At 52.6% G+C, this 23,901-nt stretch overlaps 1 protein-coding gene across 1 annotated transcript in view; it reads left to right on the forward strand.

The window, feature by feature from the left end:
- Nrg2 (neuregulin 2) overlaps nt 1–23,901 on the forward strand; it is a 180,799-nt gene that overhangs the window by 151,880 nt on the left and 5,018 nt on the right. The window contains 6 exon segments of the mRNA XM_032886174.1: nt 7,156–7,276; nt 13,353–13,411; nt 18,076–18,099; nt 21,075–21,177; nt 23,046–23,169; nt 23,481–23,608. Of these exon segments, the coding sequence (XP_032742065.1) occupies nt 7,156–7,276; nt 13,353–13,411; nt 18,076–18,099; nt 21,075–21,177; nt 23,046–23,169; nt 23,481–23,608 (559 nt within the window).

Raw genomic sequence — 23,901 nt, forward strand, 5'->3', positions numbered from 1 at the left:
CTGCCTCACAGACCCTACCCCCTCTCTTAAGACTTACAAAGGGGGGGGCTCAGAATTGTTTGTCTTACTGGTTCACAGTGTCTGATGCAGTACCAGAATAGAGAACACCTTTCTGCTGGGTTGTCCTGTCAGGCCTTGGTTTGGGACCTAGAAAGCCACCTTTCCTCCCTGTCTGAGCTGGGCACCCACAGACTGAGCCTACCATGTCCTGTCCCTTGCATTGGCTCTGACCCTGGGATGTAACCCCCTGAGTATATTACCACAGCCCAGCCTTGAAGTGCCAATCTAAAGAGGAACCTGCAGCATTACTTAGGCCCCAAGTTAGCCCAGATCCCATCTGTCCCATGATGAGAGACACCTCATCCCCCAGTCTCAGGTTTCTTGGGCTCTCATGCCACTGTGTCACAGAAGTCCAAGTCTAGATCTTTCTCACACCTGTCCCTCCGTCCCATCCCTACCTCAGGGGCAGACATACCTCCGGCTTCACCATCACTCACATGCGTCAGCACAATGGCCTTTTATAGTGCCTTTTGGAAGCCAAACCCTTCCCATGGGGCCTCAGCAAGCTCTTGCTCCTTCCCCATCTGACCCCACTCCCTTTTACTCCCCACCCCATCCATATCCTTTCAAACCACAGGAGCTTTGACCTTTACCCCTCTGCTCATTACAGTGTCAAGATCCAAAACCAATCCTGGGCTACCCCTTGACCCAGCATGGCCTGGTGGCATCTCTTGAATGCCGTAAGCCCCACACTTTTGCTGGATGTGCTCTGTGCTTTGGCTGCCCTGTGCAAGAGGAGCCTCAGAGAGCAAAGAGAACAGGGGCGATGCAGTCCCCTGGTTTTTCTGGTCACATCTACTATTTACTGAGCCAGACTCTGTTTTCTCTCATTGACCCTTCTTTAGCAGAGGCTCAGAAAGTTTGCATATTTGCACAGTCAAACAGTTTGTTACTGATGGAGCTCGACAGTGTGGAAGTCATTGCCACTGGTTGTAGCACTCCATGGACCTGTTTCCTCCTCTGGCTTCGGGGGCCTAGCACAATGCCTGCCTCACAATAGGCAGCTGCTAAATGTTATATTAAAGAAATTCCGACCTACGGTTAGCAAGGTAGCTCAGGGGTAGACTTCTTGCCTAGCATGTGCACGGCCCGAATTTCAGTATCTTTACTTGTTCGCTTGTTTGGTTTTTGAGCCGAGGTCTCTCTACTTAGCCCCGGCTATCTGGAAACTCACTGTTTAGACCAGGCTGGCCTTGAACTCGCAGAGATCCACTTGCCTCTGCCTCCCAAGTGTTGGGATTAAAGGCATGTGCTGATATACCCAGCTTCCAATATGCTTTTTTAATTTTAAAAAAGAAAGGGCTATCCTGAGGCCTTTGTGGCCTCCCCTGTTTCCTGGTTGGAGAAGGGTGACAGAGGTGGGTACTTGGATGGGGCTACCCTCAAACTGTCCCAAAGTGGGATGTGCCTGGGCTTAGCATCTGCCATCTCTGTCATAGTGAGTAGGCATCCTCTGATCCACCGCAGGCTCTGGGTTTCCCATTTTATTAATAAAGACTCTCTGGGTTAGAGTTGACAAGTGTCCAACCTAAACCGACCTTAAGGAGTTCATTTATTAACTCATGAAACCAGGAAATCCAGAGGTAGTCTAGATCCAGATGGAACAGAGTTCAAGACCTGGCAGTGGGTTGGTTTCTTGCTTTCCACCTCTTGTATTGAGGGAGCGGAGCGGAAAGAGAAAGCACCTGCCTCAGATAGTTCTATCTCAGCCAGCCCCCATCCCTGTGTTCTCCTAGGGCAGGCAGGAGAATGGCGTTTTGGTCATCCTGCCAAGGTCATATGCACACTTGGCCTGGTTACTGTGGTGGGTGGGGCACCGTCTTTACCAGGTTTATCTGTGTGCAGGACCGTAAAGAGGCAGAGCACCCTGAGAAGTGGCCCCGTAGGACCACCACCTCACCACGTGAGGCACACAGAACAGGGAAGGGTTCCCGTGTAGAACCCCATAGCTGTGCCCTCTCTGATGCACAGGGCTGGGGTCTTGAGGGTCTTACTCACTAGTAAGCCCCAGCCCAGCCTGAGATGCCCCCCTCAGCCTGCAGCATGCAGTGTGCAGCCGTGCAGCAGGCTTGGACTGCGCATGCGTCTCACGCAGAGCCGGGATCCCAGCTGCCCACAGGCTCCAGTGCCTCCCGTCTGCAGCCTGGCATGAGAGCAGAGGCCCGGGAGATAGGAAGAGCTCTGAGATGTGCAGGGTTTCCTTTAGCTCTGTGTCCCACAGCTCTCCCATCGTAGGCTGAGCCATGCGAGGTCTTCGCCTTCTCCTAAACTCCCGGGACTGTGGATTTGCTGCTGAGGTTGTCATCCGCACCTCGCCAACACACACACAGGCATCCTCACATACACCGTGCACACCTTTTCTGCTGCCCTGTCCAGTCCACGGCAGGCCAGACTACTCTTGATGTGAAGAAATAGTCACGACCATTTTCCCAGGCAGAGATGCATGGATTTCTTGTTTACCTGCGAAACGCAGCAGATCTGCCCCAACCACGCCCTGAGGAGGGGGTGGAGGGCAGGCAGGGAGCGGGCTGCTCTGCCTGCCCCCAGTGACTCATCCCAAGGTGGGTTGGTTGGCATGGCCCGCCCAACCCCAAGGGGAATAGGGCCACAGGAGTAGGGCATCAAAGGGCATCGTTCCACTCTTGGATGGCTACCTACCTCTCCTTTAGGGTGGAGCCATAGTCCTTCCCAGATCAGAGCAGGCCCTCTGGAAGTGACAGCTCTGGGTCTCACAGGAGCTTCTAGGGCTGACAGGGAAGAGGTGTGCAGACATAGGCAAAGTTTGCAACAAAACAGTGTGCATGGTGCAATCTCCTTCCACCTTACAGAAGCCAGAAGCCCATCCCAAGTGAAAGGGAACTTGGAACTGTCCCAGGATATAGAGCACAGGGCACGCAGGTTTGGCATGAGGTCCAGGACTGAGTGCATGTGGTAGAGGCCTCTGGTCAAGGGATAGCTGGTTGAACACATCTATGCACGCATGCACACATGAGCACCCGTTGTATTCAGCACAGTCCTGCTCTAAGATCAGAGAGTCACAACCACAGTTCCCAGCATAGGACCTCAGATGACAGGAAGGTAAAGTCCTGGGTATGCCTCTCCCAACAAACAAAGTAGGGTTAGGGGAGATGGACACCTGAGCCAAATGAAAAGGAGCCATTTGCACAGCAAGATGAGCCCTGGATAGCCCAAAACAACTGAACCTTAAAGAGAGGAAGAAGTTTGCCCATGGAGCTGAGGCAGCAGCCTCTGTCCCATTTCATCTTCTTCTGAAGGTCTGGGACAGCTGCACCAAGATACTCGTAGCAACAGCTCCCTGAGTTTTCCCCTTCTGGGCATGGTTTTAATTAATTTTTAGATATAATTTTCATACCATAAAATTTGCCCTCTTAAAGTATGATTCAGTGGTTTTCAGTATAGTCACCAACTTATGTAAGCATCCCCACTAATTCTAGGACATTTTCATCATCACATCAGAAACTCCTCCCTCCAGGGCCTCAGCCGCTACTCTAGCTTTCTGCCCCTGCAGATCAGTTCAGAGTAGACATTTTATATAAATATAACCGTATAATAAGCGGCCCTCACGTACCTTAAGGCCCATCCATGTTGTAGCATGTATGAGGGCATTCCTTTTATGGTAAAATGATATTCCAGTGTGTGAATGTACTGTATTTTTATTCACCCATTCAATGGGTCTGAATTGTTGACTCATGTGGACCATTGCCACAGCAGAGCTGATGAATAACACTTCCGCGGACATTCATGTCCAGGTGTTTGTACGAACACACATCTTCAGTCTTAAGGATACACCCATGAGTGGAATTTCTTGAGTACATGGTAACTCTGAGGATTTTTAATTTTTTTTTTTAAAGAACTCCTTGACTAGATGCCTAAGCAGCCAGGTGACCATACATTCCCAGGGTTCCGAGCCTCCACAGTCCTCTCCACAAACTGTTATTTTCCCGCTCCACCATTCTAGCCCTCCTAGTAAGTGTGAATTAGTACCTCATGGTGGCTTTGAGGAGACAGCATCTCACAGAAAAGATATCCAAGGCCAGGGTAAGGACATTAGATGGTGCCCATGGACGCAACAGAGTGCACTTTCCCCTCAAGAATCAGACATGTGCTTGTTCATTCGCTCTGTCAACACATGTTAAGCACCTATTCTGGGTCAGATGTTTGTCTTGTCTAGATGGTGGGGTTCAGTAAAACACCACAGATGTGGCCATGCCCCAAGCAGCTTGGGTTCTGGTGGAAGAGTTAGATGACAGCTTAGAATGAATGCTACTAGCAGAAGCTTGAGCAGCAAACAGAGAATGTGGGGGTTGTAGCCATCTTGAGAAGCCAGAGAGGCTACATTGAGGCACCGATATTTCCTAGGTCCTGGGTAGCAAGGCACCTGACTACACCTGAAATTAGTGTAGTCAAATATGTGGAGAGAACAGGATAAAAATGAACAGAAAGGGCAATGAGACCCAGATTAGACCTGACGAGGGGCTGGGGGCTTTATTGTGACTACACTCATTCATAGGGACACCACTAAAGGACATGATCATGGGAAGGGTTGACACAATTTACATATTTTAAGAACCACAGTGGCAGCTTTCGAGCAAATAGGCCAGAGTGAAGGTAAGTGTGAGTCAGGAGGACCAGTAAGTAAGGTCACCAGAGGAAGAAGTGACAGTGAACCGGACCAGGGAAGGAAGCAGGAAGTGGCAGTCCCTGGAGGTGTGCATATAGCAGTAAAGATAAAGAAGAAATGGAAAGTGCTCCCTAGGACTTTGGGGCTCACACACATAGGGAAGACTAGGGAGGGGGTTGAGACAGATAACTGGGAGGCCAGTTTGGACAGACTGGATTTGGGGTGTCGGCCAGCCATCCCAATCGAGAAGTCAAGAGAGCAGCCCTCTTCCACCTTTGCTTCTCCAAGTGCAAGACAGCAGTGGCCAAGTACAGATGTGTTTACAAGGGAATAAGAACCTGTGAGTGCCAGACCAGTGTGAGGACACATGGCCTGACACCTTCTCTGGGGCACACACTTCCCTGTGCCGTGGCTTTACGACCAGTACAGCTGTGCTTGGGAAAGCCTTACCCTGTCAGAAGAGGTGGGGAAGCCTGTGGCCACTCTTCCCTGACATCGATGGCTATCTCCCCCATTATGCTCTTTGCCTTTCTGGAGCACTGGCATCAGCCCCATGCTATGGTATTGGCAACCCAGACCCAATATATCACAACTAGGTGGCCTCCATCTCTCTTCTGTGGTCCCTGACACCAGCATCCTCATTGCTATCCACTCTCAACCTAGCAGAACAACAATGAAGCCAGGACAGCAGGAGGCCTCTGCCACCATTGCTGCAGGGAAGCCATGCTAGGCCTGGCAGGTCCAGGCCAAGATTCCTCAGGCTTTGCCAAGGCCCCTGGGAAGCCCCAGGCTGTGGTCCACATTCATCTGCTCGCCTTGGTGCTGACATGTTCTCTCACGAGGGAATACACAACTGCAGCTCTAAACAGGCACTCCGCCATTGTCTTTCTCACTCCTCCTTCGAGGCGTAAGCAAAGGGCAAGACAACCTCTAAGCCCTCGAGACTCCGGGCTCTGCCAGTGTTGGACTTTATAACTTGCAGGCATGGTCACCGCACTCCTGTCTCTTGTCTGTCCCTTTCTTAGTTTCCTGGGTCTCTATGACCCAGAGTTGGAGCAAACACCAGTAAAAAGCTTCCTTTGCCTGGCCAGCATGTGGGTCCCAGCTGGGTTTGCGGTGGATTCCTAGAGGAGACCTCAGCAGGGGTGAGGCCTGACATGCCAACTCTGCAACAGGCACGGGGCTGAGAGGAGGGTGGGAGCCGGCCTGCTGAGTTTTATCTGCGAGCTCCTCAGACATATACAGAGGCAGTGCTGTGTGTACACTCCAGTCCCCCACGCCCCATCTGTCTCCCTACATGTCTAAACATTGAGGGTGCCAAGCGCCTGCTGCTCCATCTTCCTCCTCTTGTTCCTCCCTACTGCTGTCGGGAGCAGTGGAGGCTGCCACCCCAGGGGAGATAAGGGTAGCCAAGGTTGAGTGGGACACCAGTCCAAGGACCACCGCTGGGCAGGAGTGAGGGACCCTCAGATCCCAGAGCAGGAATAGGGGACAGGGACTCTTTTAGGACAGCACATCCTGGAAAGCCAGCGTGGGGCAATGCCTTAAGAAAGAAGGTTTTGCATTTAAAGCCAGCTTTCTGGACACTGTCCCCTGCTAAGGGAGCAAAGCACTCCTCATTCTCACTGTTTCGGGCAAGCCCGATCAATCAGATGTGAGCCTGGGTTAGCAGCCAGCCTTACTCCCACCCCGCTTTCACAACCCAGCTGCTCCCTATCCCCTACCCCCATCCCCACCCCTGTCCTTCTCCCAGCTACATCTCCCCCTGAACCTCATGATTTATAGCTGAGGCTGGCCAAGGTCTGAAGGCTCCCTCCACCAGCAACAGCTAACAAGACGAGGGCTGTCTGGTATGAGGACATGAAGGAGACCCTGAACAATCCGAGACAGGACAGCCTTCATAACATGCCAGCCCTGGGAACAAGAGAGAAGGGAGTGGAAGCCAAGACCCCCCACCCCCAAACACACACTTTCCCAGAGCTGAGAAAGTGACAGTATCCTGAAGGTGTCATTTTCACCGATTCCCCTGGTTTACCGTGAAAACCTGAGCAGTGCAGATGGATGCAGGCTGTCCCCCTGAGCCATTCCCTGCATCAGCATCTAGTCCTACAGTGGAGACCCCTAGGAGGAAGACCAATGTGGAGCACACATCAGGCCCTCCTCCAGTGGAGGAAGCTCTTTCTGGTCTCCTCCACCCTCCAAGACAGTGGGAAACCCCCTGGCTTTTGTAGGTTTCCCAAGAGTATGAATGCAGACAGAGGGTCTGTTGTGGCTTACCATTTGCCTTCTTGCCTGCCAAGAGTACCCCATAGCTCTTTCCTACCCAGGCATTCCTGCAGATCCCAGTGACCTTCCAACTTTGAGATAGGAACATCAAAGAGCACAAAGGAAGTGATCCCAGGGCCCAGGGGTGGTACCAGTGGGTCACTAGCACCTGTCTCTCATACCTCCAGTGAGCACCACTCTGTCGTCCTGGTCGGGGCACGCCCGGAAGTGCAATGAGACAGCCAAGTCCTACTGTGTGAATGGAGGCGTGTGCTACTACATCGAAGGCATCAATCAACTCTCCTGCAAGTAAGTGACCGGTAGGGGTGGGCACAGGGCCAAGACTGGGGAAGAGATGCTGGGGCAGAAGTGGAGGGCTCTAGAAAGAGTGAGCTTCAAGCTACTTGGAAGTGATCCCCAGGGGGCACAGACAGGGTGGCTTGCCCACTTTCTAGCCTTTTCCTGGACTCTAAAGATATGTAAGCTCTAAGGGGTGTGTGGACTCCTACAGACCTGATTTGCTAGGCCCCTATGACCCTGTCTCCTGATGCCCACCTCTTACCAACACTCTGCAGGGAGCTGGAGATACCAGTCTAAGGCACTGGGTGTTCTCTCTCTCTCTCTCTCTCTCTCTCTCTCTCTCTCTCTCTCTCTCCCTCTCCTCCCTTCTTCCCCTCTCCTCCCCTCCTTCTCTCTCTGTCTCTGTCTCCTCCCCCATTTTGTCTTTCTTCCCCATCTCTAAGCAAGTCTCCAAATTTGTCCCGAGTGAATGAACACGCCCTGACTGATTCTTCTCCAGTAGAGATAAGCAGGGAAGTGCAGGACACAGGCTCCAGGGCCCTCTGCACCTGATGGTCCCACTCTTGTTGTCTAGAAACTGAGGAAAGAACTTAGGGAATGGGACCCAGAGCCCAGTGCTGGCCTTAGATCTGGTTTTCTTCCTGTCCTGTGACCAGAAGTGGCCAGTCCTGCCCTGAACATAGCTTGTGCCATTTTTAACCCCAGGCCCTCTCTGTGGAGGGTGGGGGACTCCAGCAAGGATACGGGGTGGCACAGTGGAGAAGGTGGAGGTGGCCCCAGCAGGAAGCCCGAGGAGCTCAGAACTCAACTGCCATGCTGCATGCTGCAGCACTCGGGACTGTATGAAGCAGGCCACCAGAAAGGGCTTTTCTGTCCCAGCAGGTGTGCTGGGTAATCCTCCTGCATGTGTGTGAGGATGCTGACACAAACTTGGGGAGCATGACTCTGGCCAGACCTTAAGGAGGAATAGGAAGGGGGTCTAGTCAACAACTTGGATTTCTCAAAGCAACCCATGCCAAGGGCCCCAGACTAGGTACAGAGCCATCCCGATCCCATGACATCTGGACAAAGGCAACAACAGTGTTGCTAGTTCAGAAAGAGGGTTTTGACCAACTCCCCATACAAGAACCTCAGGCCTTCCTGCCTCTGCCCACCTCCCACCCCCAGGTCAGATCTTGCCCCTCTATCACTGGCTTGGCCTTTCTCATCCTGTGAACCTGCAGAGGAGACTGGGGTTTTTAAAGAATCCTGCACAAGCCGATAGGGTCCTCCCACTCAGAGAGCTTGGGTGGCACTGCCAGGCAGAACTGTGGCTCTGGCCCCAGCTGGCCTCCCTAATGGCTTCCTCCATGGTCCCATCCTTCACCTGATGTCACCCCTTCCCCACTCCTCCCTCCTGAACCCCTCAGGGAAGTTCCAAGAGCTACAACAGGTACTCAGGGAAACTGAAGCCTGGCGTCAGCTTCTAAGACACAGCCACACTAGCAGCTCCCAGGAAACATCATGGCCTTGCAACTGCTCTGAGCTCTTTGGAATAGAGAGCCCAGAACGCCTCCCAGAGATGTCCTAGCCCTGATTCTCCTTCCCCTCTGCCACACCAGGCCTCTCCTCCTCCCTAGTCCCTTAGACCCCGAACCCCTCATAGAATCCAGAATTATCACTGAAGTCAACCCCGGCTGTAGGCAGGAAGACTCTGCCCCCCAAGACAGATACAAGGACAAAGCAGGTCCCAGAGCTCCAAGATGGAGTGCAGTATAAGAAAGGGAAGGTTAAGACAATGGCTGCCAGGGGATATGCCCTGCTACATTTGAAAGGAGCAGGGAGAGGGGCCACACGAGGGTGCCCTGTTTCCTCCACCCAGGGCAACTCGGTTTCAAACTTCCCCATCTTTGCCCCCCTGGGACAGCCCCAGTCAAGGCCCCCTAACCTGCTTCCCTGAACCCCTTTGTCACATGCAAGGGAGAGGGACATCCCGGCTGGGACTGCAGTCCTTGGAGCTGTGCTGGAGAAGGGCAGGGGGAGGGGGCCGGGCAGAGCCCAGAGGCCATTCTGAGGGTGGGAAATGGGGCGGGAGGTGGGGCAGGCCTCTCGGGGTTCTGATGACACCTGAATGGGGTGAAAAGGAAAGAACTTAGGAACGGGACTCACGTCTACCATTTGTGCTGTTTGTTTCTTTTTATTTTGATTTTTTTGCATTTCCGCTTAGCTTGGATAATGAAACTACGCTGGTCAGTTTCATTCCAGTTTCTATAAAACTCAGTTTTCCCTCCTGGTTTTCTTACACTTGTTGCTGTGTATGGGTTCAGAGCACCCCCAGGGAGTGTTGGAAAGCAGGCAGGCACACTCCATAACCCTCTTGTTTTTCTGGAAGTCAGTGCCAAAAGAAAGTGTCACTGATACTGAATTTTGTTTTTGCTTTTGTTTTTGTTGTTTTTTTTTTTTAAAGAAAACTTAAGGGGACTTGAAAATGGGGGTCCAAATCAAGGTGACTGTCTCCTGTCTGGGCCTCCTCTTGCCGTTTTCTCCTCTTCTCTCCGTGTGTTTGTTGAGCACGGTTGGTGCGTGACTCTTGGGGACTGGTTCAGGGGATGATGACAGAACAAGACTCTTTCCAGCCCTGTGCATATACCAGTGGCATGCCGCCCTCTCCCATCGCTCATCTCCTTCATCCCCAGCTCCCCGCCCCGCCCCATCCCACCCCATCTGCCTGCTCATCCTCACTACATCTCCACCTGCCCTGTGAGCTCCGAGACCCTGGCTCCCTCCAGGGCCTGGGCCGCAGCCTCATCCTTCATCCTTCCTTCTCCAGGTGAGGGCAGCACACATGGCATTATCCCCAGGCTACCAAAAGGAGAAACTGAGGCCCGGGAGGGGGGTGGGGAACAGGGACAGCAGAGGTCCTGACCTCTCTGCCACCCCAGATGTAGCCCGTGGGCTCTCCTCTCTGCCCTTCTCTCACCCTGCTCTTCTCCAGCCCCAGGTTCAGACCTTCTCAGAGTCAGAGGTGACGCCTATAGGAAGGTCTAGGAAGGCTGCAGCCTGCTGCCCCTTCCGACCCATCCCTATTCCCCCGAACTTCTGAAAGTCATCCTGTTTGAGTGGGAGCCAAAGCCACCACACCCAATACAGACTCCTTTCATGTTGATAAAAGGAGACATCTGGCTCCTACTACAGTGGTCTGGCTCTAAGGCAGAAAGGCCAAAGGCCCTGCTTACACCTAGAACCTTCTCTGAGGAAGCCTGAGTCTCCACACACAGGACTGCAGAGAGGATTAGGAGTATCCAAGATCCCCTAAAGGAACTAACGCCCCAAAGGATAGCACTGGCTATCAGTCCTTCCCCACCCTGACAACCCTATCCCCCAAGGCCTTTTATCTATGGAGAAGGAGCACCCCTCTCTCAGACAGGTGCAAGGCTAACACCAGAACGTTGCACAAATACCATTGCACACTTGTCTTGTACATCAGTCAGTGGCACCACCTGGAAGTCAGGAGCTCTGAGCCAGCAGTCAGACTAGTTCAGACTGAGTGTGGGACAGGGACACAGGGGACTTCTTACAATTGTCACTGTTCTTCAAGACTCATGGGACAGCAGCCCTAATGCCAAATAAGTTCCTTTAACCCTTCTTGCCCCTTCACTCAACTGTCCTCTTACACACACACACACACACACACACACACACACACACACACACACTTGCATACATGGTTTCCCTGACTCTAAGAGCCCAGCTAGTGGCAGACAATGGACACAGTCAAGCCTGTTCATTTCCTGTTACTTTGTAGAATCCAAGAGTCATTTCAACTTCTGGGTCTTTATCCTCTACTCCCAAAGGGGCTTCTGTTTGAAAAAAAATCACTTCCCTCACTTCTAATCCCCCACATGAGAGCCTAAGAGTCAAGAAAGAAGAGCTGAACCTGGCTGGAGTCAGGTGGGAGCCTTGGCCACTTCCTCCATTTCCTGGGCTAAAGTGACTAGGGACAAGGGCCAGGGATCAGAGAGATTGCCCACCCTCAACAATTGTACTTCCCAGCCAGACCTCCAAATGTATGTACTCCATGCTCCACCACCACAATGTCCAGCTCTCCCTCCTTCCCCAACCAGAGAGATACCACAGGCCCAAAGAGACTCTCCAGTGAGAAGTCCACAAGCCACTGCTGTTCCCTATTCCTCTAGACTAAAGGCCATAGGGTTTTCATGGTTATCTATCATAGCCAGTGGCTGATGCCTAACTATAAGGCCAAGGGCTCTCTTACTATGATCAGTAGAAGGCTAAGGCAGAGAATTCTCACCTAAGGAATTCTGGGTTGACTAATGTTGCACAGTAACCTGGTACTGAGGGGCTTCCCTAGTTCCTAAAGGACTGCAGGCCAGGGCAACAAGAGACCTGTTTCTGAAGAAATTCATGCATAAGGGTCAGCTCACGCCGTGTCTGTGAGCTTCTCCCTAGGGGACTAGCTTCCTGGGGTTCAGAAGAGAGCACAGGACTGGGCATGTCTCCTAGAAATCTACTTAACTGGGACTTGCTTAAGGGGAGAGGTGGCAGCCAGAGAACAGAAGGAAGTGTACCTTGAGGGTATGACAGGGTCAGGGAGAAGGGGGTGGGTGAGTGATCCAGGCCGGAGCCAGGATAAAGCCAGGCCACAGTGGAAGAACAGGTCCCAGGGCAGGCAGGCCAAGGCTGGCTTCCAGCCGGCTCCTGTACATACAAAACAGGGTCCCCCGTTAGGCTGCTCCAACCTCCCCCTGAACCAGCATCAGGAAGGCAGCTGTGAGACGCTAGCAATTCTGCTTGTCCCCCAGCTTCCTGGCTCCCCAGTTAGCTTTCCTCACTTCTACTACCTTAGGGCAGGCAACCGTCTTCAAAGTATAGCCTCTAAAAAGTGCCTTCCTGTTCTCAGCCAGCCAGAGCTATAGCATGAGGCCCTGTCTCAAAATACACAAACCAAACTTCCTACGTCAAATAAGTTCGTATAGTTCAGTTATTATCTCCTAAGCGAATGAAGACTGCCATTCTACAGGAGCCCTGGGGGTGGAGTTCCCAAACATACTGGGCCACAGATCTCTGAGAGAACAGATCAAATACCTCCCTTTGGTCCTGAGCACACATGTGAGAACAGCCTAGCAGAATTCTACTTTGAGTTTTCTGGGAGCTGTTCCATAGAGAAGGAAACCTGCCCAGAGTCCTGGAGAGAATCCTACAGAGCCAGGAGGAGTGACACCAGGAACTTGTATCCCATAATAAGTCTGCCTGGCTGGCACCCGGAGGCTACAGTTCTGGCTTCCGCGGGCGCCAGGCAGGTAAGAAGGAAAGCTCCCCCAACCTATAGGACAGTTAGTCTTAATAAACCCCCGCCCTCCTCCCCACCCAACTTCCCTAACTCATCCTCCTCCCTGCCCCACCCTGCCTGCCCCATCCCCCACAGAGCCACATGGATTAAAGCGTCTGTAAGGAGATGACAGAGCCCTCCACCCAGCCCCCGGTTCCAGCCCCTTCAGCTACAAGTGTGACCCCCAGTGCCTGACTTGGTTTTCTCATTCATCCCTGCGCACTTTGATCTCTAACCTTAGCCTCGTGGATGATGCCGGTTTGTTCTGTGATTTTTCCCCTTTTCCTTCTCCAGATGTCCAAACGGATTCTTCGGACAGAGATGTTTGGAGAAACTGCCTTTGCGATTGTACATGCCAGATCCTAAGCAAAGTATGTTTGAAAATACAAACACAAGTCCCTGCTCCTTAGAAAGCTTCCGGGTGCAGTCCCCCAATGTAGGGCGTAGGGCCAGGGGTGTTGGTTGTTTTGATCTTTGGCTGTTATGTTTCGTTTCTCTTTCCTTTTTTTGTACTTTGGTTTGTTAGTTCTTTTGTTTTGTTTTTGTTTTGCTTTGTTTTTTCATTTTTTTTTTTTTGGCCTAATCCTTGGGTTTAAAGTTTAGGGCTACAGGTAAGGGGCAGAGTGGCAAGGCCAGTACAAATGGTAACCGTGGCGAGGAACCTAGCTGGCGCTGGCAGGAGCCCGTGCCGGGGTGTTGCAATGCCTGTGTCTTGCTATCCTGGCTCTCTCTTTCTGGTTTTCTTTCTTTTGGTAGGTGTCCTGTGGGATACACCGGGGACAGGTGTCAGCAGTTCGCAATGGTCAACTTCTCCAGTATGTTTCTTTCTTCTATTTCTCTTCTTCCCTGGTGACTGGCAGTCTCCTCGTGTGGGAGGGATGGGGCCTTACTTACCAGTCTTGGAGGGAACAGGGGTGTCCTGAGCTCCTCTCAGTCCTCAGTGCTTACCAGTAGCCTCTGCAGAGGAGACGACACACCCCTGTCTCCCCACCCACCCCATAAGTCACCTGTGTCACCTGAGAATAGCGACGATGTGGAATTCTCAGCAGTGGCAGGGCCATGTCCAGGCCTCTCCCCTCATCTGGAAGCAGGCAGCCTGCCAAATGTGGGGAGAGGCATTCGCAGGGCCCTCCCCTGCCTCTGAAGGCGTCTGAAGGCGTCAGGCTGCTACTGAGCCAGGCAGTGAGCGTGTGCGTGTTTTTTGGGGTATGTTTGAGAGAAGGGAAGGGGTTTCAAAAGTCTGCCTTCTAGTCTGGCCAGAATGGTTTGTGTTGGGGTTCTAGGACCAAGGCAGAGGGGAGATTGAGAGAGCAGGTCCCAGGGCAACGGTCTCCATGAACATTTCCAGAGGCATGTCTATGGCTACAGAATGAGATGGACCAGGGGCAGCAGCAGATGCTAAGGGACTCAGGCGGAAACTGGTGACTCTTCCTAAGACTCCTCTAGTCTGAACACTATCCAGAACTCCATCTCCTTTCTTTCTTCCACACTGAGCCAGGGAATGAGCCCTTCGCAGCCCAAAGGAGTGGATTGTTGTAATTAGGGCCTGGGAGCAGTTCCTTCAAGCACCACCAGGTGGAGCTGGAACAGAGTAATAAGCCCCTGGAAAGTGACTGACTTGGTTTGGGACCCAGTGGTGTGTTGGCCTTCAAGATCATGTCACCCATCCCATCCTGCAGAGCAGACTAGGCCCCTGCTCCTTTTAGGGATGACATCTGAGTCCTGTGGGCAGTAAGGAGCCATAGAATAGAACCTAGGTGGTACTTGGATGTTGGGAAGGAAAACTCCATAAAATACCAAAGATGAAACCCAGGGGCCATTAGATAGCACATCCAGAAAAACAGTTTTAGAGTTTGGGTCTCAGGTGGAGAAGTGAATCCTCAAATTGCCCCCGGACCATAGGACAGAGCCCAGAAGCATATCCACTGCCCTTGGGGGCATTTGGGCCTCAGCAGGTGAGGGCTGGTAGACCCAGAGAGTCACCTCTGTACACAATATGAGAGGCAGCATTCTCTCCAGACCCCTCTATTTACAGTCACAGGCTATGGAGGAAGAGAGAATGAGAGCAGAATATGTGAGCAAGACATGTAGGCCTAAAGAGCCAGATCCAGCCTGTGTGGAGAACTCTGGGGCAAGGCAAGCCTCAGGAGAGGACAGACAGGCAAAGGTGGACCAGGGAAGAGAGGCAGTGGGAGTCCTGTTCCTTTCCACCCTGGGCCGAGAGCCTCCACAGCTTAGGAAACTGGACCGGCAGCCCTAGGTCAGAAAGCACTAGAGCCTCCAGGATGGGCTACTATGCAAAGCCCCTTGGCCAGTTCCCGCACATCAGCCTTCAGCTTCTGTCTGCTGGGAGCCCAGAAGAAAGCCTGCAGATGGACTTCCCAGGCTTCGTGCCTGTGCCATCACCATGCAGGTGCCTTTACCTGGAGAATTCCCGTTCTTCACGTGCGCTCTGCAAAGGCCCTTTGATGTTCTAGAACATAATGAGTACAAAGATGTCACCCTGTGCCCCCTGAAGTGCTCAGCTGCCCATTCAGAAGTGCCGGGTGCCTAGATCCCTAGTCCTGGGTGCTATTTCCGTGCCCTGGATTTGTTCTCTCCTGTGCAGCATGAGGATAGAAGCATCTATACCTAGAAGGCAGCAGCGGGAGGAAATGAAGTTATGCATAAGAGAGCTCATCTGGGAGCCCGCCATTGTCACTGGAGGGCAACTTAGTATCTCTCCCAGCTACAAACTGTGAGGAGGAGGCAGGAAGACAATTAGTCCTTGGAGGATGCCGCCCAGTGTGGCTGAGCAAAGCATCTGCCCCTGCCACCTACCCAGACCACCCTAAGACCAGGCCTTTCAGAGACTAAGAAAACAGCCTTTGACCCCAACAGCACTTTGAAGTTTCTCCCACTACAGGCCCTGCCCTCCTGAAAGGGAAAAGGGAAAGCAGACCCATCTGTACCCCACATGTGTATGATGACTACACTCACACACATGTGGGCACTCGTACACACACACACACACACACACACACACACACACACACACACACGAGCACACGCTCACATCTGCACATACATCACTGCCTCCTCACCCAGGCACTTCACGACTGCAATTGGTTACATCTAAGACAATAAATTTGCATAAATTTCCTAAAGCCTGGCCCTGCTGGAAATCCAACCTCCAATTTACTGGTCAATGTGGACATTTCTGGCCTGGTACTCAGTGCTTCCACCCCAACCTGGCTGAGCGCCACGCAAGAAACATGAGCGGGAGAGTGCTCCCTGAACTACAACAGACAGAGCTGTAGACCCTCAGCATCTGTCCCCACACATCCCAGGAAGAAAGTCACCTACCAAGTGACTGCTAAACTCTCAGTTGCCTCACCAAGCATGCCAGCCACCACTGGCCCACCCTAACCAGGACCCCTGGGAGCTGCTGTTGGCATGGTTTGGTTCCTAGAAAAGTGTCCTGGAAGGAAATCCTCAGAGGGCTTTGAGAGGCTGATCTGCTCCTGCAGGTGGCCAGCATCCTCGGGAATAGGCAGAGAAGCCTGGGCAGGGTCAGCCATAGCGTAGCCCCATGACCCCTCCAGTCTCCACTCTGCCTCCTGACTTCCTGCGTCGCCTGGAGAAAGTATCCTGGCCCTGTGGATAGACTTGAACAACTTTTTCTGAAAGTGAGCTGAGGACCAGCACTCAGAACCTATGAGGCTGGTCTGCTGTCTCTCAAGTGAGCCTGGCTGGACATCAAAAGCATGCTCCTGTGTGCTCCAAAGTCCTAGGCTCTAGCATGCACTATCGGGAACCTCTCTGAGACTCTTTGACCCTTTGAGCCAGAGAGGACCCTGAGCTGCACTTAGGGCTTCAGTCAGAGCCAAACTGCAAACAAACCAGATCTTCAACATCGCCCCAGCTTCGGGGTGGAAGAATTGCAGAGGGTGTGTGTTAAGTGCTGGGGTGAGCACATCCTTGATGTCCTATGCACAATACCGGTGGAGTCAGAACACCACGATCTTCTCAAGCTTCTTGGTGTCAGGACCTTCTTGGTCCCTAGCTCAGAGCCACCCACTCTCCTGCTCTTTCCAAATGCAGACTCCTCTGAAATCCCTCTCAGAAAGCACAAAGAGATGGGCCAGATAATGCTCCGGATGCCCTTCCTCCAGAGCAGATGAGACGTCAAGGCCAATGCCACACCCTCACCAGCTCTAGGGAGCTGACCTGGCTGATATGAAAGTCAGTGAGGAAGTGTACCCAGGCAGGTGTGAACAGGAGCCCTGGCACACACGTGTGCTGAAGCTCCTGTTGGCCAGGCCTGCTCACATCTGCCTCTGTGTACAGGTGCTTTTGAGAGAGCAGATGCCATGGATCACCACATCCACGTAGCAAGTTGGGGACGAAACAGAGCCCCGGGTCTGTGGAACAGAACAGGCTGTGCCTTAAAAGGAAAGGCAAGCTCTTTAAAATGCCACTGAGACTTCTGGGCTCCCACCCAGACCTTCTCCCATTGGCCTGAATTGTTCTGAAACACAGCCAGGTTTTCAGACCTCCCAGGATCCCATGGCAAGGCCTGATCCTCCACCACCACCACTGCAGCTGAGGGACTGAGACCTAGATGGCCTGGGCACCTCTTGGAGTCACCAACAATGGCAGAGCCGAGTCCTAGCCCAAGGCCCTTTTATTTAACCTGTGAACGTTGTAAGCATCCACCTTTCAAAGGCCTGAACTCACACATTCAGGTAACAGTCTCACTTCCAACACCGTAATTTGCCCACAGTGTAAGACATGTGCGTGCTGCACAAATGAACCCGCTCTTCCTTCGCTCTGAGTTGTAGGTGCTCTCCTGAGTGGTGAGATGGGTTTGGGTACCACAGCTCAACCCTAGGAACCCAGGGTGTATAGGACGTCAGGGAGAGCAATGACGCTGTTTGGAGTCTCTTCCTCTCCCCATTGTCCCCTCTAAGACGCCAAAGCTCTGCACTCAGACTGCCAGGAGCTGTGCCAGGTCAGCTAGGCTTGTGGCACAAGGCAGTGACATGGGGCCCTAAACAGATGAAAAGGACCCCCCCCATGAATAAGCTAGGAGTGGGGACAGACTGACTTCAAGAGGACCTGGAGATGGAAGGTTAGAACTAGAGCCAGAAGGAGGGCATCAGGCACTCCTCCTTGGACTCCACTCACTCACCCTCTGCCCCTGGGGGACATCGCCAACTGACTCTTGCACCTGTGCCTTCTCCCTGGGTACTAACCCCACTGCTCATCTCTAAAGCGCCTTCCCTGCCTGCCAATTCTAACATGTCCTCTCTCTTGTGTTCTTGGGGCTCTCAGGTACTGGGGACCAGGGAGGGAGCTCGGGAGGCTGGGAGGGGACACTACTAACGTGCTTTCACCTCGCAGGCTGGCTGCCCAGTGTTTGAAGAGTTCTGACCAACATTTTTTCTCTTTCTCTCTCCCCCTGCCCCTCTCACTCTCCTTCCTTCCGCACTACCAGAGCACCTTGGATTTGAATTAAAGGGTACGGAACCTGATTATTCCCATGCATCATCTGCACAGCCCCTCCCCACAGCCTCTGACACCAGGACTGAGGAATGTTAGGTTTCCCTTTCCCTCAAAGGGCAAGTTGATGATTCTGAAATTTTCCCTGGCTTCATCAGTTAGCAGCCCCTTCAGGGAAGGAGCCTGCAGGGACTTGCCAGTCAATAGCCAAAGGAGGCTACCTGAAGGGCTGGTGTCTGCAGAAGCCTGGCTTGGGGAGCTATGCAGAGAGGCAACTTTTTCCATCTCACCTTGATCCTCTTTCCTTCCCAAGTCCATTGCTTCACAATCTGCACTAGGCTGGAAGCTGACAACTCCACATTTCCCTGTCTCTGCATTGTGTCTGTCCGCCAGACCCTGACATCTGCTTGAAGCTTTCACTCCTTCCATGATCTGTCCCTTCAGTGGCATGCTGTATGTGTGCATCTGGGCTAAGCCACCAAGGATCTAACCTGCACCTACTCTTTCTCCTACCCCCACGAAATTTACATGTGATTCGATATCCCCCCCATACCCCAGCCCCCACCCCACCCCCACCAAAGACACAAACACTGACCCTTTAGCCTCTGGAGGAGGCCTGTCTACCTGTCTGCAAGGGACTTTGAAGATTAGCATCTTAAGTTCTCTGGCTTGGTGCAAGGAGACTCCAAGTATCCAGATGTGTCTTAGCAATGGATGTGGTGGGCTCAGGATCGGTGGGAATGCTGTGGTAGTGGTGGTGTGGAACACCAGACATGGTTCAGTGACTGTGCATATGGAGAGGCTTTTTCACGGTAGCCCTAGGGACATCCTAGCTCCCCTAGCACCTAGTCCCTATCAGTTGCTCTCGGTAGAAGGCAAAGCTCAAAGTCTGAACGTGTCTGTCTGGGTCTCGGGCTATAGGAGAGGAGGGTGGAGGCTGGGATTGTGGCGTGGTGCACAGGAATGATCTGCAAGTATGTGTGGACGGAGGATGGGAATGTCTAGCTAGCAGGTGTCTCAGGGCAGGACTTGAGGATACAGAAAGGTTGTGGAATGTCTGTGTTTAAGCCCAGGACATTTGGGGTTGAAACTGCCAGCACAGGGAGGTGAGTATGGGTATGAGTCTGTATGGGGGGATGCGCGCATTCACCTACCCAATAAGTATCGGCTCACCACCAGAATTTGCTATACTTAGCCCCCCTACCCTCCTGGAACTGCATTCAAGAGGAGACAGCAACAAACAGGAAACACTGTTGACGGGCGATACAGAAGAAAAGAAAGTGAGCTCAGGGCTTGGTTTGGCCACAGTAGAGAGCTACTGTGACTAATGATCAAGAAAAGTTGGTCCTACGTGGTGCATCTGGTAGCCAGTTCCCCAAACAACTGTGGAAGAGTATCGAAGGCAGGGGACAGGGCACATACAGGCTTGCCTTATTCGGTGGTCAGAGATGCTGCAGCTGGCTCCAAGCACAACAGGCCAAGGATAAGATCTGAACGGAATGTGAAGCTGGGTAAATCAGGAGCCTTAGGGAGCCACTGGGCTTTATGCTTGCAATGAGAGGCTATATTGCATGTTTCTAAACAGGTTAGAATGAACTGCATTGTTACTAGCTCTCTGTGAAGAGTAGAATGAGTCAGAGTTAGAAGAAGCAGAACAGAAAGGCCTGCCAAAAGGTGACCATCTCTACTTGAGGGAGCCCCTCCTGGACTACAGGGGCAGCAGTGAAAATGCTCACTGTGAGGTCAGATCCACCACTCACTCGGAAAGCAGAGCTGAGATGACTTTTGGATGGACAGTGGAGGTGAGGAGAGAGGGAGTAACAGGAGAGAAGCCTCAGTCATGATATGGGCAAGTTGGTGTAGAGAGATACAGGCTAGTTTGGCTAGCTGGTAGTTTGGCTGGCCATGGCTCATGGGTATTGACCCGAGAGCAGGGAGAAATCATGGCAAGAGATGGAAATGGAGGATGCATACAGTCTGTATATAGTCTGTATATAGACAGAAAGTCCGTCTAGACGATACATGCATGAATATCTGTGTGGAAGGCATGTCTGTGACTGTGTGAGCTTCCAGAGGGTTTGTAGTTCTGAGGTTGCTGGTGAAATGACCTAAATATGAGGGATTGGAGACATTTCTCAGAGCTCTGCCAATCATGAAGGGCCTGCCTCTACTTATCACTGAGCTGGGAGCAGGGGAAGGGGGCAGTGCCAGTCAGCAGCTAGGGGTGGGGGGTGGGCCATAGCCAGTGCTGTCACCTTTTGTCTTCCTCCTAGATTTCTGTTTTAGATGGGCAGAGATAGCCATACCAGGCACAGAAGGTAGACAGGACAGTTGGGCCCAGCCTCTCCCAGCTTGTAATAAAGATGGGACCTGTTCCTTGGCACAAGGACATTCCTAGATGCCAGACTGTGCTGTGCTGCCACTGGTAGGCTTCTCACCAGCAGACAAGGTGCAGCGGGCCAAGGCACCACCCTGACCAGGCTGTGGAGTGGAGAAAGGCCTTTCTGCCCACACGCCGCTCTAGCTGTGTCTGCTGTGTCCTTGCTCCTGGCCTAGCATCCCTCCTAAATCTGGTCTGACACCTTGTCATCAGCCCTTTGCAGGGAAGCTGGCATGCGTGAGGAAGGCCTTTGCCCTAGGCTTCTGTTCATTGCCATGAAGAAAGACTCTCTACAGGGCCACCATGGAGCAGGGCGGGGGGACTGGTCAAGGTGTTGCCTCGCCTCTTCTGTGACCTTGGAACTTCACCTCCTACTTCATCCCCTCCAATCTCCTCCATTTTCCATTCATGTGCATTGGGCAGGGATGGGTTTTAGGGGAGGTGGTGACCAGGTGTAGTGGGGATCTGAAGGAAGGCAAAGGCAGTCTGAGAACAGGTAAGGGGCGGGGTGGAAGGAGGCAGGCAGATCCTGTGCTGACGGAGCCCGCGGCTTGGGAACAGGGAGGTTGTGTATACGCATCTCCATGGGCTCTGTTCCTGCTCTGCCCCCGCAGAGGCTGAGGAGCTGTACCAGAAGAGAGTCCTGACAATTACCGGCATCTGTGTGGCTCTGCTGGTCGTGGGCATCGTCTGTGTGGTCGCCTACTGCAAGACTAAGTGAGTGTTCCATGTTCAAGCCGAGAGCAGGCCAAGCCAGTGGGGGATGGCCTGCAATGTCTCTCTGAGGACAAACTTCCATCCTGTACCCACCAAGCCCAGCATGAGTACCTACAGCCTCCTGTCTGCAACAGTCTCTGGGCCTTTGCAGCTGTAGCACCAAGGGGCAGACACAGGAAAAGTCTAGGTTCAAACCCCACTCTGCCATCACCCATAGGACCTTGGGCAAATTGAGGATGTTCTCTAAATCCTACGGTGATTCACCCAGTGAGCACCTCAAGGACATCACAGTGGCCTCAGTGGAGCACCCAGCTTCCCTTTGCAGGCTCCTGGGGTAGATGGGGCAGAGGGTGCTGATGGATGAGAGGCCCTGGGCCATGCAGGGGCAAAGATGTACAGGGAAGGCCACATCCTCAGGACAGTGGGTACCTCAACAACACTGCACACTCACACTGGGAGTACTACAGAGAGCACAGAGAAGAGATTAGGCTATTCCAGGGCAGTTAGGGGCAGAACTAGGAAGGTCATGAAGAAGAAGGCAAATGCAAAGACAAGCCAGAGGGGGCAACCCAGACCACTCAGAGCAGAAAGCCAGAGTCAGGAAGATTGGGAAGAAGCTAAAACATGAGAGTCAGAAGCCTCCATAAAACCTTGATGCCAACCTTCAGGCAGTATGAAGCCAATGAAGGCTGTGGAGTGGGGTGGCGAGACATGGGCCTCTGAGTCTAGACTCCTGCTGTCCTACAGATGGATCTGAGGTCCTGCTAAGCTCATTTTGGATGGGATCAGAAGCAGAAAGGCTGGGAAGTAAGGAGAGGATTAGGACTGGGCCCAAGAAAGTTGAGTCCATGAACTAAGGAAAGAAGCCACCTGTTCAGATGCCCACAGCACTTCCTCATTACCGAAGGCAACAAGTCTTCATCAGGCCTACCTATGACCAGAACATGACTAGGCACATGACCAGCGCCCCAAGCAAGTGGTAACAGAGCATTTTTTGTTTGGGGCTTTTTGTTGTGGTTTGCTTTGGTTTGACGCAGGGTCTTACTATACAGCCCCGACTATCCTGCAATCCACAGAGCCCTCCTGACCTCCACTACATCGGGCCACCAAGATACATTTTTAAGTACCTATCCGCAGCTGGAGGGCAGAAGGGCTCTCCCTCAGAGGCAGCATTCAGGCTCAGTCCTAAGGAGAAAAGATATGAGAAGTCTGGAGTGTAGGGTGGAACACAGGGCAGGACCAGAAACAAGCTGTCCCAGACAGCAGCAAGCTGGGTGGAGACAGCAAGAAACCAGCCTGGGGAGAAAAAAACAAGCCATCAGAGTGATATAATTACAGTGGTGTATGATAAAATAATTTACTGAGCATTTATTATGTGTCAGTATACAGAAGTCCCGCAGGCCTGGCTCCTGAATCACAGCATCCTAGTTTATTTTCTTTGGAAAACTTTACTCAAAGTGTCAGCTCATTTACTTGTGTATTTACTATCTGCCTCCCCTACTGGCCCCCAGGCTGCATGAGGCACAGCCCATGTTTACCTCATCTGTTCCAAAGAAGTGTCTGGAACACAGTAAAAAAAAAAAAAAAAATCCAATAAACACTAAACGAATGAGGGAAGGAGGGGCTAGCACAGTGTGAGATCTTTATGGGCTTTTGATGGTCAGTGGTCTTTGGGTGGTAAGGGGTTCAACACTACAGATGGGGGAAGCAAAACATCTTCATGCAATTCCAGAACTTGCCCAGGGTCTCACAGTACAGGGCAATGGCGGGATTCCATGCACTGCCCAGCCTCCCTGAAGGGATAGCCGGGGAACTCCATTCTTTAGGGTCGACGACATGCTAGGCTCACCTATCCTTCCCCTGTGTAGAAAACAGAGGAGGCAGATGCATCACCATCTCCGGCAGAACATGTGCCCGGCCCACCAGAACCGAAGCCTGGCCAACGGGCCCAGCCACCCTCGGCTGGACCCTGAGGAGATCCAGATGGCAGATGTGAGTAGTGTTCCCAGACCAGCCCCCTCTTAACTCTTGCTGGACAGCCACCTTCTTGGGCTGCAAGGACAGGCCAGGGTGGATGCCAGTCCAGCCCTGTGTGCTAGGCACTGCCTCAGTGGGGATCTGGCCATTTCCATAAGAAAGAATGGGTGGGGTGTTGATTGTCTGGGGCCATCACTGACCTCCTGATCTCATCCAGTGGGTCACCCCTTAACTAGAGCTCCGTGCTTATCATTGCCCTCCCCACCAGGAAGGGGAGCCTATCTAGTCTCCGACACTAACTCCTCCCAACTTTCTGTCTGTCCTAGTACATCTCCAAAAATGTGCCAGCTACAGACCATGTGATCCGGAGGGAAGCTGAGACCACATTCTCTGGAAGCCACTCCTGTTCACCCTCTCACCACTGTTCCACAGCCACACCCACCTCCAGCCACAGGTGAGCAGCACCAGGGCCCACAGAACCATGTTCATTCCTGTATGTGTCGGTCAGTCATCCACAGCCTGCTGATCTCTTCTCTTGTATTTGCAAACTGACCACAGTCCACCTGACTCTCCAAGACTAGGGCAACCTGTCCACGCAAGCACAGTGGTTCCTATAGCTGGAAAAATAACAGGGCTGGTTCCTCTTCCCATGGAAGAGACCCATGCAATAGTCAGAGCCCCTGCATATTGTCCAGTGAGGCTGGGATCCTGAGAAATGGCTAAAGAACATGGGGATAGAAGTGTCCC

This window comes from Rattus rattus, chromosome 15 (genome assembly GCF_011064425.1).
Source record: "Rattus rattus isolate New Zealand chromosome 15, Rrattus_CSIRO_v1, whole genome shotgun sequence".
Taxonomy (NCBI): Eukaryota; Metazoa; Chordata; class Mammalia; order Rodentia; family Muridae; genus Rattus; species Rattus rattus.